General features: G+C 50.0%; 1 protein-coding gene and 1 long non-coding RNA gene across 8 annotated transcripts in view; one reads left to right on the top strand and one right to left on the bottom strand.

Annotated features, from left to right (window-relative positions):
• Positions 1–3,206: 3,206 nt before the first annotated feature.
• Positions 3,207–10,432, bottom strand: LOC142660202 (uncharacterized). The gene is made up of 2 exons (XM_075836783.1): positions 9,327–10,432; positions 3,207–3,317 (listed from the first exon to the last, which is right to left on the bottom strand). Exon 1 carries the CDS (start codon positions 10,430–10,432, stop codon positions 9,392–9,394), a length of 1,041 nt encoding a protein of 346 aa, XP_075692898.1. The 3' UTR covers positions 3,207–3,317; positions 9,327–9,391.
• A 4,094-nt stretch (positions 10,433–14,526) lies between these two features.
• LOC142661000 (uncharacterized) overlaps positions 14,527–18,052 on the top strand; it is a 318,273-nt gene continuing 314,747 nt past the window's right edge. For 4 of the 7 annotated variants that reach the window (XR_012850608.1, XR_012850609.1, XR_012850607.1 and 1 more), the window contains exon 1: positions 14,527–14,790. This is a non-coding gene — a long non-coding RNA (uncharacterized LOC142661000). Of the gene's footprint in view, positions 14,824–14,903; positions 15,069–18,052 lie in introns of those variants that run through there. The other 3 variants (XR_012850605.1, XR_012850610.1, XR_012850606.1) reach the window with 3 other exon arrangements.

Here is an 18,052-nt window from a genome sequence, read left to right as displayed (position 1 = left end):
GGTCCTCCAGCTGTATAACATGCCACCTGCAAACACAGTTATAAGGAGCAGTGAACCCTATGGAATTACCTGGATTTCTGCATCGATTACTATTAATAAAACGTGGTCCGATTGTTACTGAAGTTATAACGATCTCAACAGTTGTACTAGGTCTGGTCTGGAGCATATGGAGTAAACATCCGCAGTGCAGGGGCCAGAGGTGAACACTTGACTTTAGTTACCTGTACAACACCTTCCCAAACCTTTACTGCAAAAAAGATTTACACGACGGAGGAATTTTGAAGAATTTGTGGGATGTCCCGAGCGCACGGCCCCCTTCACATCATCCCACAGCAACTCCATAGGATTAAAGGCAGGACTCCGACTTGGCAATTCCAACCCCCAAACCCTTCCCTTATTCTTACTGGCGTTCTCTGGATCACGGTCTTGTTGAATCACCCGGCGTCTCATCAGCTGGTCATGGACTGCTGCCCTTACAGTCTCCTCTAAAATGCTGATACCTTTGAATTCATTGTTCCCTCAATGACCGCAAGGCACCCAGGCCAAGGTAGCAAAGCGGCCCAAACCACGACGCCCCCTCCACCAGGCCGACACTTGGGATGAGATTTGGGTGTGCAGTGCGCGTTTTCCTCCATAAGCAGCGTTGTGGAACATCCGGGAAACGCGAGACTGACGGCTTTGTTTTTTTTTTCCTTCATATTGTCTTTCCATGATGAGCCATTCTTCAGCGTTTTACTAATAGTGGACCCAAGGACAGAGGTTTTTGCAGTTTGTAGAGTCTTCAGCTGTTACCATATGGGGGGGGGGGGGGGGGGGGGGTATTTCTCGCCTTTCAGGATTGACCTTGTGATCTTTGCTTGGCCTTCCAGGACCACCACTCCTCTGCAGTTCCTACAGTCCTGACACTTCTCCGTATGTAGATCGTCCAGCTGTGGATTGACGTAACCCCCAGGTCTTTAGCAAGACTTCTGTAGCCCTTTCCAGCTTCATCAATATCTAGGACGTCTTCTGAAAGGCTTGTTTCAGGGCACGGTTCACATTGACCAATGTTTGATAACAGATGTCAGTAACCGGGCTTCTTTTTGGCCAATTAGCTCTGGAAGTCATTAAAGGGGTTTACCCATCAGGGACATTTATGGCAGATCCACAGGTTATGCCGAGTGTCAGACGCGGGTCCCACCTCTGTGACTTGTATTTCCTGACCAAGTAAAATCAGCAAAGCTCGTAGAGCTACTCCCATAAAAGAGAACGGGCGTTCCGGAAGCTGCGCAGCACGCTCACTACTCTTTTTCCGTAAATGCCATTCACTCCTGTGGGAGTTACAGAAACAGCGCAGCTCAGCGAGATATGCAGAGTTTACTTGGTCAGGAATTACAAGTCCCAGTGGGAACAGCAAAAGAAGGAGATTTAGGGGGCCCCGTTCTAGAGATAGTCGGGGTGCCAGAGGCGTGACCCAAATCTGACATTTATGGGATATCCTGTGGATAGGCCATAAACTACCCCGATGGGGAAAAACCGCTTTAAAGAGGATCTGTCACCAGTTTATTAATTCCCCATCTCCTGACTAATCTAATAGGCGCTTTGATGCCGATAACTAGTGTGATTGGTGTAAAAAAAACAAATAAAAAAAAGATAGTATGTCAAGTTATGAGCATTTTTATGCATGTGCCAATTTGGCTATAAAAGCTAAATAGGAGCTCGATTTTATGTTCATGGGCGGTGTAAAGACAACGGTGTGACGCGGTCCTATCTGCACCATACAGGTCGGCCCTTCACAGCCTGGCGTGACCTCCGCTTCAATTGCCAGATCACGCGGTGTTGTCACTTCCGGCCGTAGGTCCTTCACCACAGCGACTCAGCGGTACTTCAAGACGACTGTCCCTAAATCGCCACCAGCCGTGACGGACGACTCATCCACTGCAGCACCGTCTTCTTCAAGTAGCGCTGAGTCGCTGAGGTGAAGGACCTACGGCTGTAATTGAAGCGAAGGTCAAGCCGGGCTGTGAAGGGGAGACCTGTATGGTGCAGATAGGACAGCGTCGCGTCTCACCGTTGTCTTTACACCGCCCAGGGAAAATAAAATCTAACTTCATATTTCGCTTTTAGAGTAAAATTAGAACATGCATAAAAATGCTCATAACTTGAAATACTATATTTTTTTAAACCAATCGCACTGTAGTTATCGGCATCAATGCGCCTATTAGATTAGTCAGGAGACGGGGACTAAACTGGTGACAGATCCTCTAGCACTTTCTCCCCTCAATGTGGATGATCACGCAATGTATTCAATTACAGACGAATAGAACAACGGTTTGTTATCGAAGTCCCAATTATAGATAATCTAAAAAAAATACAATCAGACCACGTTTTATTGGTAACCAATGCAGGTAATTGCAAGGGGTTCACTTACTTTTTCTTGTAACGGTATACGGTATGACAGGTCCGTTTTAGGATTTGCTGCAGACAACCCTCAGAAGAACCTCACGGATGAAGAGACACCTACCTGTTGCCGACAGTTTTGGGATAGTGTGTAGAGGCACCCCTACCTCCTCCACCTGACGAAGCACTGCAACGAGAACAGGAGCAAGGGTTACGTCACGAGCGCGGTAAAGACTAAAAGCTGGACATACGCTGGAGATGACGGTAAAAATGTCAGAATCCCTTCATCTTCTGTTGCCAATGAAAACAATCTGTAAAACGCGCCCCATGATGTATCCCAAATGAAGGTAGAGGTTTGTAGTTTCAGAAGACAAATTATTATTTTCTAGAAAAGCTGATTGACAATACGGCGGCCGTGACATCACCCCACAGAGCGGTGACGCAGCTTCACGAGGGCCCCGAGCAGCGGACGAGCCACTTATAAGGCCATTCACCAGACAACTATTGTAAGGGCTGCGATATTAATCACCCAACTTTCCCAAAAAAACAATCAATTCCATTCCAGTGAAGGCTGGAAGACACGAGACGTCATGACAGCCACTACAATAATATTCAGCTTTTCTGTCCTGAATGGCAAATGGATCTCATGGAAAGAGGGGGTGATGTTCCCTTTGGGGGGGCTGATTGGTGACTACTAGAGGAAAACGACTCAAGGACTGCTATTTGCTGGGGATCAATTGTGGACAAACGTTCCGCTGAGAAATCCCTGTGCCCAATATCTTACCCCCCCCCCCCCCATCAACCCGTGCCCCATGACTTACCTGAAACGAGAAGCACCCCCTTCTGCAATCACACTCTCCACTTTGGCGGCTTGATCACAAAGAATGTTCAAAAAAAGAATAAATACTCAATGGGCAGGGCGGGGAGGGGGACACTCGCTGCAAGACAAAAACAGAAGAGGGAGAGTTAGAGGGAACACTGAGCGGCTCCCCAGCAACGGGACACAAATACAACATTACATCAGAGGGGCCCCCAATATCAAAAAACACAAGATCATAGCTGGGGGCTCCTGCAGCCGGACCCCTGATCTGAACACACGGTCGGCAGAGTCTCCTCAAGAAGATGGTTAGTCCTAAGGGTCCTTTCACCCCAGCCCATCTTGGCCGTAACGAGCGCCAAGCGAGGCAATTCTTTGATCGTCACTCGGCTCTATGTATAGGGGCGAGCGTGAGTTACTCTGATCACCCGTCCTCATACACTTCTATCATGTCGGCAGCACATCGTTGTTTACACAGAGAGACGAGCTGCCGACAGCGACAAGGCATCCTGCAGCATAAACGATACAGTCAGCCGATGTACAAAAGTTAGCACGATAATTGCCTGCGAGTAAAGCGACCGCAAGCGTAGACCCCCTTTACGAAAACATCAACTTAAAATATGGTGCACAACGCGGACAATTTATATCATTTAATGCTAACAGAACGTTTCATGCTGGTGAGGGACCGACTATAGAGATCAACAGGATGAGGGATACAGGCCCCCGCCCCCACCAATACTTCATGTCTCATCTGTCAAGAAGTGACTGATATCAGTTACATATATAGATGTAAGGACTGGAGGATATAATAGTACAGCAGTGATATAAGAGGAGCGGCTGATATCAGTCACATATATAGATGTAAGGACTGGAGTATATAATAGTACAGCAGTGATATAAGAGGAGCGGCTGATATCAGTCACATATATAGATGTAAGGACTAGAGGATATAATAGTACAGCAGCGATATAAGAGGAGCGGCTGATATCAGTCACATATATAGATGTAAGGACTGGAGGATATAATAGTACAGCAGTGATATAAGAGGAGCGGCTGATATCAGTCTTATATATAGATGTAAGGACTGGAGGATATAATAGTACAGCAGTGATATAAGAGGAGCGGCTGATATCAGTCACATATATAGATGTAAGGACTGGAGGATATAATAGTACAGCAGTGATATAAGAGGAGCGGCTGATATCAGTCACATATATAGATGTAAGGACTGGAGGATATAATAGTACAGCAGTGATATAAGAGGAGCGGCTGATATCAGTCACATATATAGATGTAAGGACTGGAGGATATAATAGTACAGCAGTGATATAAGAGGAGCGGCTGATATCAGTCACATATATAGATGTAAGGACTGGAGGATATAATAGTACAGCAGTGATATAAGAGGAGCGGCAGATATCAGTCACATATATAGATGTAAGGACTGGAGGATATAATAGTACAGCAGTGATATAAGAGGAGCGGCTGATATCTGTCACATATATAGATGTAAGGACTGGAGGGTATAATAGTACAGCAGTGATATAAGAGGAGCAGCTGATATCAGTCACATATATAGATGTAAGGACTGGAGGATATAATAGTACAGCAGTGATATAAGAGGAGCGGCTGATATCAGTCACATATATAGATGTAAGGACTGGAGGATATAATAGTACAGCAGTGATATAGGAGGAGCGGCTGATATCAGTCACATATATAGATGTAAGGACTGGAGGATATAATAGTACAGCAGTGATATAAGAGGAGCGGCTGATATCAGTCACATATATAGATGTAAGAACTGGAGGATATAATAGTACAGCAGTGATATAGGAGGAGCGGCTGATATCAGTCACATATATAGATGTAAGGACTGGAGGATATAATAGTACAGCAGTGATATAGGAGGAGCGGCTGATATCAGTCACATATATAGATGTAAGGACTGGAGGATATAATAGTACAGCAGTGATATAAGAGGAGCGGCTGATATCAGTCACATATATAGATGTAAGGACTGGAGGATATAATAGTACAGCAGTGATATAAGAGGAGCGGCTGATATCAGTCACATATATAGATGTAAGGACAGGAGGATATAATAGTACAGCAGTGTTATAAGAGGAGCGGCTGATATCAGTCACATATATAGATGCAAGGACTGGAGGATATAATAGTACAGCAGTGTTATAAGAGGAGCGGCTGATATCAGTCACATATATAGATGTAAGGACTGGAGGATATAATAGTACAGCAGTGATATAAGAGGAGCGGCTGATATCAGTCACATATATAGATGTAAGGACTGGAGGATATAATAGTACAGCAGTGATATAAGAGGAGCGGCTGATATCAGTCACATATATAGATGTAAGGACTGGAGGATATAATAGTACAGCAGTGTTATACGAGGATCGGCTGATATCAGTCACATATATAGATGTAAGGACTGGAGGATATAATAGTACAGCAGTGATATAAGAGGAGCGGCTGATATCAGTCACATATATAGATGTAAGGACTGGAGGATATAATAGTACAGCAGTGATATAAGAGGAGCGGCTGATATCACATATATAGATGTAAGGACTGGAGGATATAATAGTACAGCAGTGATATAAGAGGAGCAGCTGATATCAGTCACATATATAGATGTAAGGACCGGAGGATATAATAGTACAGCAGTGATATAAGAGGAGCGGCTGATATCAGGCACATATATAGATGTAAGGACTGGAGGATATAATAGTACAGCAGTGATATAAGAGGAGCGGCTGATATCAGTCACATATATAGATGTAAGGACTGGAGGGTATAATAGTACAGCAGTGATATAAGAGGAGCGGCTGATATCAGTCACATATATAGATGTAAGGACTGGAGGATATAATAGTACAGCAGTGATATAAGAGGAGCGGCTGATATCAGTCACATATATAGATGTAAGGACTGGAGGATATAATAGTACAGCAGTGATATAAGAGGAGCGGCTGATATCAGTCACATATATAGATGTAAGGACTGGAGGATATAATAGTACAGCAGAGTTATAAGAGGAGCGGCTGATATCAGTCACATATATAGATGTAAGGACTGGAGGATATAATAGTACAGCAGTGATATAAGAGGAGCGGCTGATATCAGTCACATATATATATAGATGTAAGGACTGGAGGATATAATAGTACAGCAGTGATATAAGAGGAGCGGCTGATATCAGTCACATATATAGATGTAAGGACTGGAGGATATAATAGTACAGCAATGATATAAGAGGAGCGGCTGATATCAGTCACATATATAGGTTGCTCCTCTAATAATGCGGCTTCCCCTTTAACCCCTATCCGCACCAGGACGTACAGTTACTGAGTTATTCCCGGTGCACACTGTCGCCGACAGCTGACACTCCCCTCTTGCCGGCCAGCGGTCCTTCGCCGCTGATTTAGGCGAATTAACCCCTTAAATTCGGCGATCGGGTGCAATCGCCGAATTTTAGGGGTTTCTAGCATATCGGCAAACCCCCGTCCGAAATCGCGGGGTTTGCCGATAGTTAGTATGGCAAACGGAAGCCAAACAATGGCTTCCGGGTCTGCCATGGACGGAAGCCCATCAGGACCAACCTTCGGCTGGTCCGGATAGGCTTCCTGTCAGAGTGACAGGAAGTCACTGTTGTTCCCGCTGATTTCGGCAATTAACCCGTTACATGCGGGGCTCGATTGCGATCTCCGCATGTAGCGGGTTTGTAGCGCATCAGCAGCCCCCATGCAATCGTGGGAGCTTCTGATGCTTGTGATGGCACACGGGGGCCAGACAACGGCCCCCAAGTCTGCCATGTATGTCGGCCTATGAGGATCAGCCTCTGCTGATCCTCGTAGACCAACTGTCAGAGTGACTGACGTCACACTGACAGTTGGAATACATTACACTACCTAGGCAGTGTAATGTATTCTAGCAGCGATCAAAGCTGCAGGTCAAAAAAAGAAAGTGTAAAAAAGTAAAAAAAAAAGTTAATAAAAATGTTTTATAAAAGTGTAAAAATCAAAGGTTTTGTTTTCCTATAATAAGTCCTTTATTAAAGGGAAAAAATGAAAACGTTAAAAAAAAAGTAAACATATTTGCTATCGCCGCGTTCGTAACGACCCAATCTATGAAACTATAATGTTAATTTTTCCGCACGGTGAACGCCGCAAACAAAATAAACGGAAAACGGTCAGCATCGCTATTTTTTGGTCACCACCCCTCCCAAGATATAGAATAAGAAGTGATCAAAAAGTCGCATTTACCCCAAAATGGTACCAATAAAAACTACAACCCGTCCCGCAAAAAACAAGACCTCCCACAGCTTTTTTGACGAAAAAATTAAAAAGTTACGGCTCAGAATAGCGTGTCCCAGAAAATAAATTATTTTATAGAAACTTCATTTTATTGTGCAAACGCTGCAAAACGTAAAAAAAACTATACACATATGGTATCGGCGTAATCGTACCGACCGGCAGAATAAATTAAAACGTAATTTATTGCGCACGGTGAACGCTGTAATAAATAAAGAATTTAAAGCGCCAAAATCGCTGTTTTTTGGTCACCCTAGCTCTAAAAAAGATCCTGAGGGGCCAAAATGCTTACTACACTCCTATAAAAATTCCTTGAGGGGTGTAGATTCCAAAATGGGGTCACTTTTGGGGGGGGGGGGGGTTTCCACTGTTTTGGTCCCTCCGGGGTGTTGCAAACCCGACATGGCACTGAAAACCAATCCAGCAAAATCTGCGCTACAAAATCCAAAAGGCGCTCCCTCCCTTCTGAGCCCTGCTGTGGGTCCGAACAGCAGTTTATTACCACATATGGGGGGGGGGGGGGGGGTATTGCCGTAATCAGGAGAAATTGCTTTACAAACGTTGGGCGGCTTTTTCTCCTTTATTCCTTGTAAAAATTCTATGTTTCCACAGAAAAATAGGTGATTTTCATCTTCACAGACTAATTCCGCTAAATTCTGCAAAAAAACTGTGGGGTCAATATGCTAACTATACCCCTAGAAAAATGCCTTGAGGGGTGTAGTTTTGAAAATGGGGTCACTTTGGGGGTTTCGACTGTTTAGGTACCACAAGACCTCCTCAAACCTGACATGGTGCCTAAAATATATTCCTAAAAAAAGGAGGCCCCAAAATCCTCTAGGTGCTCCTTTGCTTCGGAGGCCGGTGCTTCAGTCCATTAGCATACTAGGGCCACATGTTGGATATTTCTAAAATCTGCAGAATCTGGGCAATAAATATTGAGTTGCGTTTCTCTGGTAATACCTTCTGTGTTACAGATATTTTTTTTATTACAAATGAATTTCGGCAAAAAAAATGAAATTTGTAAATTTCACCTCTACTTTGCCTTAATTCCTGTGAAACGCCTAAAGGGTTAAAATATTTTCTGAATGTGGGTTTGAATACTTTGAGGGGTGCAGTTTTCAAAATGGGGTGATTTGTGGGGACTTTCTAATATATAAGGCCCTCAAAGCCGCTTCAGAACTGAACTGGTCCCTGAAAAAATAGCCTTTTGAAATTTTCTTTACAATATGAGAAATTGCTGCTAAAGTTCTAAGTCTCGTGACGTCCTAGAAAAATAAAAGTACGTGAAAAAAAATGATGCAAACATAAAGTACACATATGGGGGATGTTCTCTAGTGACTATTTTGTGTGGTATAAATCTCTGTCTTACAAGCAGATACATTTAAATTTAGAAAAATGCTAAATATTGAAAATTTTTGCTAAAATTTGAAGTTTTTCACAAATAAATATTGAATTTATCGACCAAATTTTTTCACTAACCTAAAGTACAATGTGTCACGAGAAAACAATCTCAGAATCGCTTGGATAGGCAAAAGCGTTCCGGAGTTATTACTAAATAAAGGGACACATGTCAGATTTGAAAAAATCATCTGTGTCCACGAGGCCAAAACAGGCTGCGTCCTGAAGGGGTTAAGGTCACTTGTGGACCGGTTTCCATCCCTTGGTTCATAGCGAGGAGGTGAGGAGGTATAGAGCGCTGCAGTCAGTCATCCTACAGATCATTAGTAACCCTCCCCCTATCCGGAGGTGGCCGGTATATCGGGTGTGTAATATACGCAGTTTTGCTTTATCGCTACCTAAAGCCAATAGAACAGATGTTTTGTAAATCCCGACATCCAGGACTGCAGACAGAGGGAGACGATCAATACTGGTCCTGCTGATGGCGGATATTGGCTGTATAATGAACGTCACTGCCTCTGGTTGTGTAACTGCGTCCAATACAGAGAGGGGGGGGGGGGGACGGGGGGAGCTTTTGTTTCAGGCCGTGCAATAAAGGCTGTGAATTTGTAGAGTAAGAGGCTGAATTAACGACAAAGGAGCTGAGGTTCTGCTGCAGGAGGCGGCGGCCGGAGCGTACAACGACTGGGGAGGGAGGGGGTGCCGGAGCGTACAACGACTGGGGAGGGAGGGGGTGCCGGAGCGTACAACGACTGGGGAGGGAGGGGGTGCCGGAGCGTACAACGACTGGGGAGGGAGGGGGTGCCGGAGCGTACAACGACTGGGGAGGGAGGGGGTGCCGGAGCGTACAACGACTGGGGAGGGAGGGGGTGCCGGAGCGTACAACGACTGGGGAGGGAGGGGGTGCCGGAGCGTGCAACGACTGGGGAGGGAGGGGGTGCCGGAGCGTGCAACGACTGGGGAGGGAGGGGGTGCCGGAGCGTGCAACGACTGGGGAGGGAGGGGGTGCCGGAGCGTGCAACGACTGGGGAGGGAGGGGGTGCCGGAGCGTGCAACGACTGGGGAGGGAGGGGGTGCCGGAGCGTGCAACGACTGGGGAGGGAGGGGGTGCCGGAGCGTGCAACGACTGGGGAGGGAGGGGGTGCCGGAGCGTGCAACGACTGGGGAGGGAGGGGGTGCCGGAGCGTGCAACGACTGGGGAGGGAGGGGGTGCCGGAGCGTACAACGTCTGGGGAGGGAGGGGGTGCCGGAGCGTACAATGTCTGGGGAGGGAGGGGGTGCCGGAGCGTACAACGACTGGGGAGGGAGGGGGTGACGGCGGCCCGGGCCAAAACTCAGAGCAGCCGCCTCCTCCTCCTTTGTTCTCCAGGAAGGAGAGAAAAATCCTGATAGGAGCCGGCAGACAAGAAGCCTCAGCCTGCACATCATCACCATCCAGTACCTGCCAGAAGAGAAGGCCACCAACTCTCAGCCTGTGGGCACAATGGGCGCTGGGTGGCACCATGTAATCTACATAAACCACAGGCAGACAGAAGCAAAACCACCGCCACCATAAAAACAACATTTATGCAAGTCATCCTACATACAAATATACCAGTAACACCAGGACCTGCGATCATCTGTGTACAAGTATACCGGTGTAATCATATATACCTCCACTATACCAGGACCTGCGATCATCATCATCAGTGTACAAGTATACGGGTGTAATCATATATACCTGCACTATACCAGGACCTGCGATCATCATCATCAGTGTACAAGTATACGGTGTGTAATCATATATACCTGCACTACACCAGGACCTGCGATCATCATCATCTGTGTACAAGTATACGGGTGTAATCATATATACCTGCACTACACCAGGACCTGCGATCATCATCATCTGTGTACAAGTATACGGGTGTAATCATATATACCTGCACTATACCAGGACCTGCGATCATCATCATCAGTGTACAAGTATACGGGTGTAATCATATATACCTGCACTATACCAGGACCTGCGATCATCATCATCAGTGTACAAGTATACGGGTGTAATCATATATACCTGCACTACACCAGGACCTGCGATCATCATCATCTGTGTACAAGTATACGGGTGTAATCATATATACCTGCACTATACCAGGACCTGCGATCATCATCTGTGTACAAGTATACTGGTGTAATCATATATACCTCCACTATACCAGGACCTGCGATCATCTGTGTACAAGTATACTGGTGTAATCATATATACCTCCACTATACCAGGACCTGCGATCATCTGTGTACAAGTATACTGGTGTAATCATATATACCTCCACTATACCAGGACCTGCGATCATCTGTGTACAAGTATACTGGTGTAATCATATATACCTCCACTATACCAGGACCTGCGATCATCATCATCAGTGTACAAGTATACGGGTGTAATCATATATACCTGCACTATACCAGGACCTGCGATCATCATCATCAGTGTACAAGTATACGGGTGTAATCATATATACCTGCACTACACCAGGACCTGCGATCATCATCATCTGTGTACAAGTATACGGGTGTAATCATATATACCTGCACTACACCAGGACCTGCGATCATCATCATCTGTGTACAAGTATACGGGTGTAATCATATATACCTGCACTATACCAGGACCTGCGATCATCATCTGTGTACAAGTATACTGGTGTAATCATATATACCTGCACTATACCAGGACCTGCGATCATCATCATCTGTGTACAAGTATACGGGTGTAATCATATATACCTGCACTATACCAGGACCTGCGATCATCATCTGTGTACAAGTATACTGGTGTAATCATATATACCTGCACTATACCAGGACCTGCGATCATCATCATCTGTGTACAAGTATACTGGTGTAATCATATATACCCGCACTATACCAGGACCTGCGCTCATCATCCGTGTACAAGTATACTTGGGGGGGGTGTAATAGGTCAGTATAGAGCGGCCGGTCTCACGGGGAGGGGGGGGGGGGGATAGGTCAGTATAGAGCGGCCGGTCTCACGGGGAGGGGGGGGGGGATAGGTCAGTATAGAGCGGCCGGTCTCACGGGGAGGGGGGGGGGGATAGGTCAGCATAGAGCGGCCGGTCTCACGGGGAGGGGGGGGGGGATAGGTCAGTATAGAGCGGCCGGTCTCACGGGGAGGGGGGGGGATAGGTCAGTATAGAGCGGCCGGTCTCACGGGGAGGGGGGGATAGGTCAGTATAGAGCGGCCGGTCTCACGGGGAGGGGGGGATAGGTCAGTATAGAGCGGCCGGTCTCACGGGGAGGGGGGGGGGATAGGTCAGTATAGAGCGGCCGGTCTCACGGGGAGGGGGGGGGATAGGTCAGTATAGAGCGGCCGGTCTCACGGGGAGGGGGGATAGGTCAGTATAGAGCGGCCGGTCTCACGGGGAAGGAGGGGGGGGGATAGGTCAGTATAGAGCGGCCAGTCTCACGGGGAGGGGGGGGGATAGGTCAGTATAGAGCGGCCGGTCTCACGGGGAGGGGGGGGGATAGGTCAGTATAGAGCGGCCGGTCTCACGGGGAGGGGGGGGGGGATAGGTCAGTATAGAGCGGCCGGTCTCACGGGGAGGGGGAGGGGAATAGGTCAGTATAGAGCAGCCGGTCTCACAGGGGGGGGATAGGTCAGTATAGAGCGGCCGGTCTCACGGGGGGGGGGGGGGAATAGGTCAGTATAGAGCAGCCGGTCTCACGGGGAGGGGGGGGGGGGAGGGAATAGGTCCGTATAGAGCGGCCGGTCTCACGGGGGGGGGGGGGGGAATAGGTCAGTATAGAGCGGCCGGTCTCACGGGGGGGGGGGGGGGAATAGGTCAGTATAGAGCGGCCGGTCTCACGGGGAGGGGGGGGGGGGGGGTAGGTCAGTATAGAGCGGCCGGTCTCACGGGGAGGGGGGGGGGTAGTTCAGTATAGAGCGGCCGGTCTCACGGGGAGGGGGGGGGGATAGGTCATTATAGAGCAGCCGGTCTCACAGGGGGGGGGGATAGGTCAGTATAGAGCGGCCGGTCTCACGGGGGGGGGGGGGGGGGGGGGGGAATAGGTCAGTATAGAGCAGCCGGTCTCACGGGGAGGGGGGGGGGGGGGGATAGGTCCGTATAGAGCGGCCGGTCTCACGGGGAGGGGGGGGGGAATAGGTCAGTATAGAGCGGCCGGTCTCACGGGAGGGGGGGGGGGAATAGGTCAGTATAGAGCGGCCGGTCTCACGGGGAGGGGGGGGATAGGTCAGTATAGAGCGGCCGGTCTCACGGGGAGGGGGGGGGATAGGTCAGTATAGAGCGGCCGGTCTCACGGGGAGGGGGGGGGGGATAGGTCAGTATAGAGCGGCCGGTCTCACGGGGAGGGGGGGGGGGATAGGTCAGTATAGAGCAGCCGGTCTCACAGGGGGGGGGGGATAGGTCAGTATAGAGCAGCCGGTCTCACAGGGGGGGGGGGGATAGGTCAGTATAGAGCAGCCGGTCTCACAGGGGGGGGGGGGATAGGTCAGTATAGAGCAGCCGGTCTCACAGGGGGGGGGGGGATAGGTCAGTATAGAGCAGCCGGTCTCACAGGGAGGGGGGGATAGGTCAGTATAGAGCGGCCGGTCTCACGGGGAGGGGGGGGGGGGATAGGTCAGTATAGAGCGGCCGGTCTCACGGGGAGGGGGGGGGGGGATAGGTCAGTATAGAGCGGCCGGTCTCACGGGGAGGGGGGGGGGATAGGTCAGTATAGAGCGGCCGGTCTCACGGGGAGGGGGGGGGGGATAGGTCAGTATAGAGCAGCCGGTCTCACAGGGGGGGGGGATAGGTCAGTATAGAGCAGCCGGTCTCACAGGGGGGGGGGGATAGGTCAGTATAGAGCAGCCGGTCTCACAGGGGGGGGGGGATAGGTCAGTATAGAGCAGCCGGTCTCACAGGGGGGGGGGGGATAGGTCAGTATAGAGCAGCCGGTCTCACGGGGGGGGGGGGGGGGGGGGGAATAGGTCAGTATAGAGCAGCCGGTCTCACGGGGGGGGGGGGGGGAATAGGTCAGTATAGAGCAGCCGGTCTCCATGGGTAAATGGGGACAAGACAAATGACCAAGTGAGACGATATAAAACGTAATATACGAGGGGGGATATTATAAGAGCGATGCAGGCGGTGTATAATCAGGGAGATATATATATATACACACACACACACACACACACACGCAGATACTGTAGAGGGGTCTCCATCTGGAAACAAAGGGTAATTGGGGACAAATGCCAGAGAATTCCCCCTCCCGCTATATAACCGCACGATGTGATTATGACCCTACAGCCCATCTATAACTAAGCAGGTCGGTGGGGAGTTGTGGCCCCTGACTGCAGTGTGGCCCCTCTGTCTAATATCCATCCCCCGAATCCGGATATTTCCATGATATCCCCGGCCCATCGCGATGATTACAGCAGTGATCGTGGTGATTAACAACATAAGCCTCCCCATCTCCCCTCAGCTCAGGGCCCCGCTATTCCTCTCTAACCGCCGCCATTTTCTCAGCGTCCGCCATTTTAGGCGGCGAGCCGTCGCGTCTCACCTCTCCGAGAGTCCCGGCAGTTTCCTGATGCGATATGGAGCGTATCCCAGAGAGAAAATATAACGGCCACAGGGGGACGGGGGGGGGAATAGGGAGCGGCCGGGTCCTGTGTACGGAGCAGCAGCGGCCGCGGTCCCGACACCTCCTCTCAAGCTCAACGACTCCCGGAGAAACACACTGGCCAAACTTTATCACCGAGCTCAGCCGAACGTGCTTCCTGCCTGCAGGGCGGACAAATAGCAACGGCCGGCCCAGTCAGAATGCGAGGACTGATGATGGACGTGGCCGGTGGGGGAGGTAGACCAATCAGATAGCAGTAGGCGTGATCGTGTGAGTGGGTTGGGTTGAGGCGCAGCACAGCCGCAGTGCAGCAGCGCTATTCACAAAGGCGAGTAGTGTGCGTAGACTGCGTAAGCTGAATGCGGGGGCTCTAACGGGGGGTTTGGGGGTTCTGGTCGGTCCTATAAGCAGCTTATGAAGGACCAGGGCCACAGGAGCGGGTACACTGGACAATAAGTGGGGTGCTCTGACGAGGGATCCTCCCATTTCCGGGCTCCTTTGTTTGCTTGTATTGTGTATGTATTCGCCCCCTACACCGCGGGGTGATTGTGTAAGACCCCTCACCCTGACTAACGTGTGACACCCCCACCCTGACTAACGTGTGACACCCTCACCCTGACTAACGTGTGACACCCCCACCCTGACTAACGTGTGACACCCCCACCCTGACTAACGTGTGACACCCCCACCCTGACTAACGTGTGACACCCCCACCCTGACTAACGTGTGACACCCCCACCCTGACTAACGTGTGACACCCCCACCCTGACTAACGTGTGACACACTCGCCCTGCTTCTTCAGTATTACGTGGTATTCCGTATTCGCACGCCGCAGGTGCGTTGTCGTTATTTCACTTACGCGTTTTATTTTCGGGGGAACTCTCGATCCGGTGACGCGATCCGCCTTCTTGTTGACGTTTTGTTCATTCTGTTCATGAAAAAAAAAGGGGAAAAATGCGGCAAAACCGCGGTGAGTGAACCCGAGCATAATCATGTTATCCGTCAGACCGGCACCTCCGCGTCACCCTGGTCAGAGCCGCGCCAATTGTGTGGCAGATATTGGCGATTATCAGCCGTCGTACCGCAGTCGCTATGGCTCTGGTGATAATGGGCGAGGCATTTATCATTTTTCCCAATTGGGGGGCGCAACAATGGCGCGACGGGTAGGGGGTGCCGGTACGTGAATTCTTGGGCCCTTTTTAGAGTCGCACAGATTTCGCGCCGATATTCGCCCACAAATCGCCTCTCATTACTTTCTATGGGGAATCGGTGTGGCCGTTCAAATGACGCAGAATTTTCCACCGCGGATTTCAAATGTGCGTCCCGAAAAAAAAAAAGTCGACCTGTCACTGCGAGACGCAGATTCCGCGTGGAAAATCCAGCGGATTATCACACGCCGATTGGCTCCAGTGAATTTTGGTAATCCATGTGCGGATCCGCGGCGCATCAAAGTGGAAATTCACGTAAAAAATGTTTCTCTAAATCCGTTGAGTGAACAAAACCGTACTGAAAAAAACGTGAAAATGGGGTAAAAATGTGAAAAACGCCTCATAATATGTTACTCCGAGGCGGAGATCTTATCACTGGACGTCGCAGGCCTGAAGCCTGAGGCCGCACTACTGCCAGATCCTGAGGACGACGTGTCCGCTTCTGATTCCAGTCAGGCGCAGTGTTGTCATGGAGACGTTGTGACCGGCCACATCAACGTCTCCACGGAAGCGCATAACGGCCACTATTCAGGCCGGCAGGATGTAGATATTGATGTGGACGGTGATTTGTCTCCATGACAACACCGACAAGAATCAGTAGGGACTTTCCATCAAGATCAATACCGGGAGGGGGGTCTGTCATCGTCTAGTGATGCCTGGTCATGTGATCCTATATATGGGCAGATCAGGACCCCAGAGCTGTCTGTGTATATTGCCTGTTGTAAGGGTGCACTTAGTTTTGCGCTAACAGCTGCCGGTGGACTTAGTGGCGGATGTCAGGAGCACGTTACCGGAATACACAGCGCTTGGAGGAGGGGTGCGTGCAGTTGCAGACTGCTGAGTGCCGCTCGGGCTCTTTTTCACGGCACCCGATAGTTTTCACAGGCCCATTGACTTTAGCGGGTGAATCGGATCTGTGAAAACTGACCCCACTCTCCGATCCGTGGAAAGATGGGACACGTCCGCACATCACGGACGGGACCCGGCGCACTGTCGCGTGCATGAGACGGTTTTTGCCTGTTTTTCAGGGTTCGTTCCCCTTATTTCCAGTGAAGGGTTAATGCTACAAGACGTTTTAGACAATTGTCGCTTCCAACTTTGTGGGAACAGTTTGGGGGTTCGGCTCTTGCCGGTTCCATCGTGTCTGCGCCCCAGGACACACGGTCCATAAGAGATTTGGCGCATTTTTTGCCACGTTCTAGACGCAGCAGCCCCGGTGCCGGGAGGCAGCGCCCGCACGGTCGTAGACAGATACGTCAACACTGGGAGGTCGCGATAAATAATCCGCAGCGAGTGTGGGAATGATTGCTGTATAGAGTGCAGCCTGACGTTGAGCGGTCGGACGTGGCTGACGAGGGCCCCCGGCTCGCCAAACACCTATTTTTAGTCTTGGCTTCATCTTGTCCGTCCTTGGCGTCTCCGAGCGATGAGCACAGAGGAGGGAAGTCAACGTGATGAAAAATGTTTGTTACGTCGTCCCGATCCGGCGCTGATCTCCCGCTCTCTTCTCAAGGCCGTATCAGGTCTCCATGACGACCGGCCCACTCTGATGACGTCACTCAGCGGCTGATTTAAAGGAGCGGTTCAGCTGGATAGATCCTTCCGGGGACTTGTCTGTGTTCGGACCTTCGCCCTGACTCTGGATTTCACCTTCGTCTTGTTCCTTCTGGTCGTCTGGTACTTGTAGTTCCACCTCCTGGTTTATAGCTCTGGCTCGTCTTCGTCTGCTCACCTGAATTGTCACGTCTGGACCGTTCTCCCGCTGTTCACTTCCGGCCTTTGTTCACACTCTGCTCCTACACGTTCCTACAGCGCTCCTGGGGGGTGGCTACTCTGGGGACTGAGACCAGGAAAGGCCAATACGGGGGTTCTAGGATGAAGAACGGGAAGATTCCTTAGACTCGCACCCCAATTTAGTCAGCGCCAAACCAATGGCGGTGTAAAGAGTAACTGCACGTTCAGCAAACTTGATATTTCATAGACGCGTCAGATGTTTGGATCAGTGCGGGTCTGGCGGCTGAGACGCCGACGGACGCTGGAAGGAAGGCGCAGAAGCGCTCGTTAGGCTGGAGGGGGCTCATATAGGACGACTGTGACCCCGACCTAACTGAGTATTCCGGTTACAAGTTGCGGATAGGGGGTAACTTGCTAATCGGTGGGTGTCCGACAGCTGGCACCCCCACCTTTTATGAGAATGGGGATTTTGTATCCAACGTTTGAACGGAGCAGCAGGTCGCACATGGCGCACCGCCGCTCCATTCATTCTCTATGGAAGCCCCGGAGATACAGAG

This window comes from Rhinoderma darwinii, chromosome 9 (genome assembly GCF_050947455.1).
Source record: "Rhinoderma darwinii isolate aRhiDar2 chromosome 9, aRhiDar2.hap1, whole genome shotgun sequence".
In the NCBI taxonomy this organism is placed as follows: Eukaryota; Metazoa; Chordata; class Amphibia; order Anura; family Rhinodermatidae; genus Rhinoderma; species Rhinoderma darwinii.
The sequence above is the reverse complement of the archived record's forward strand: the minus strand, read 5'-3'. Positions and strand labels throughout refer to the sequence as shown.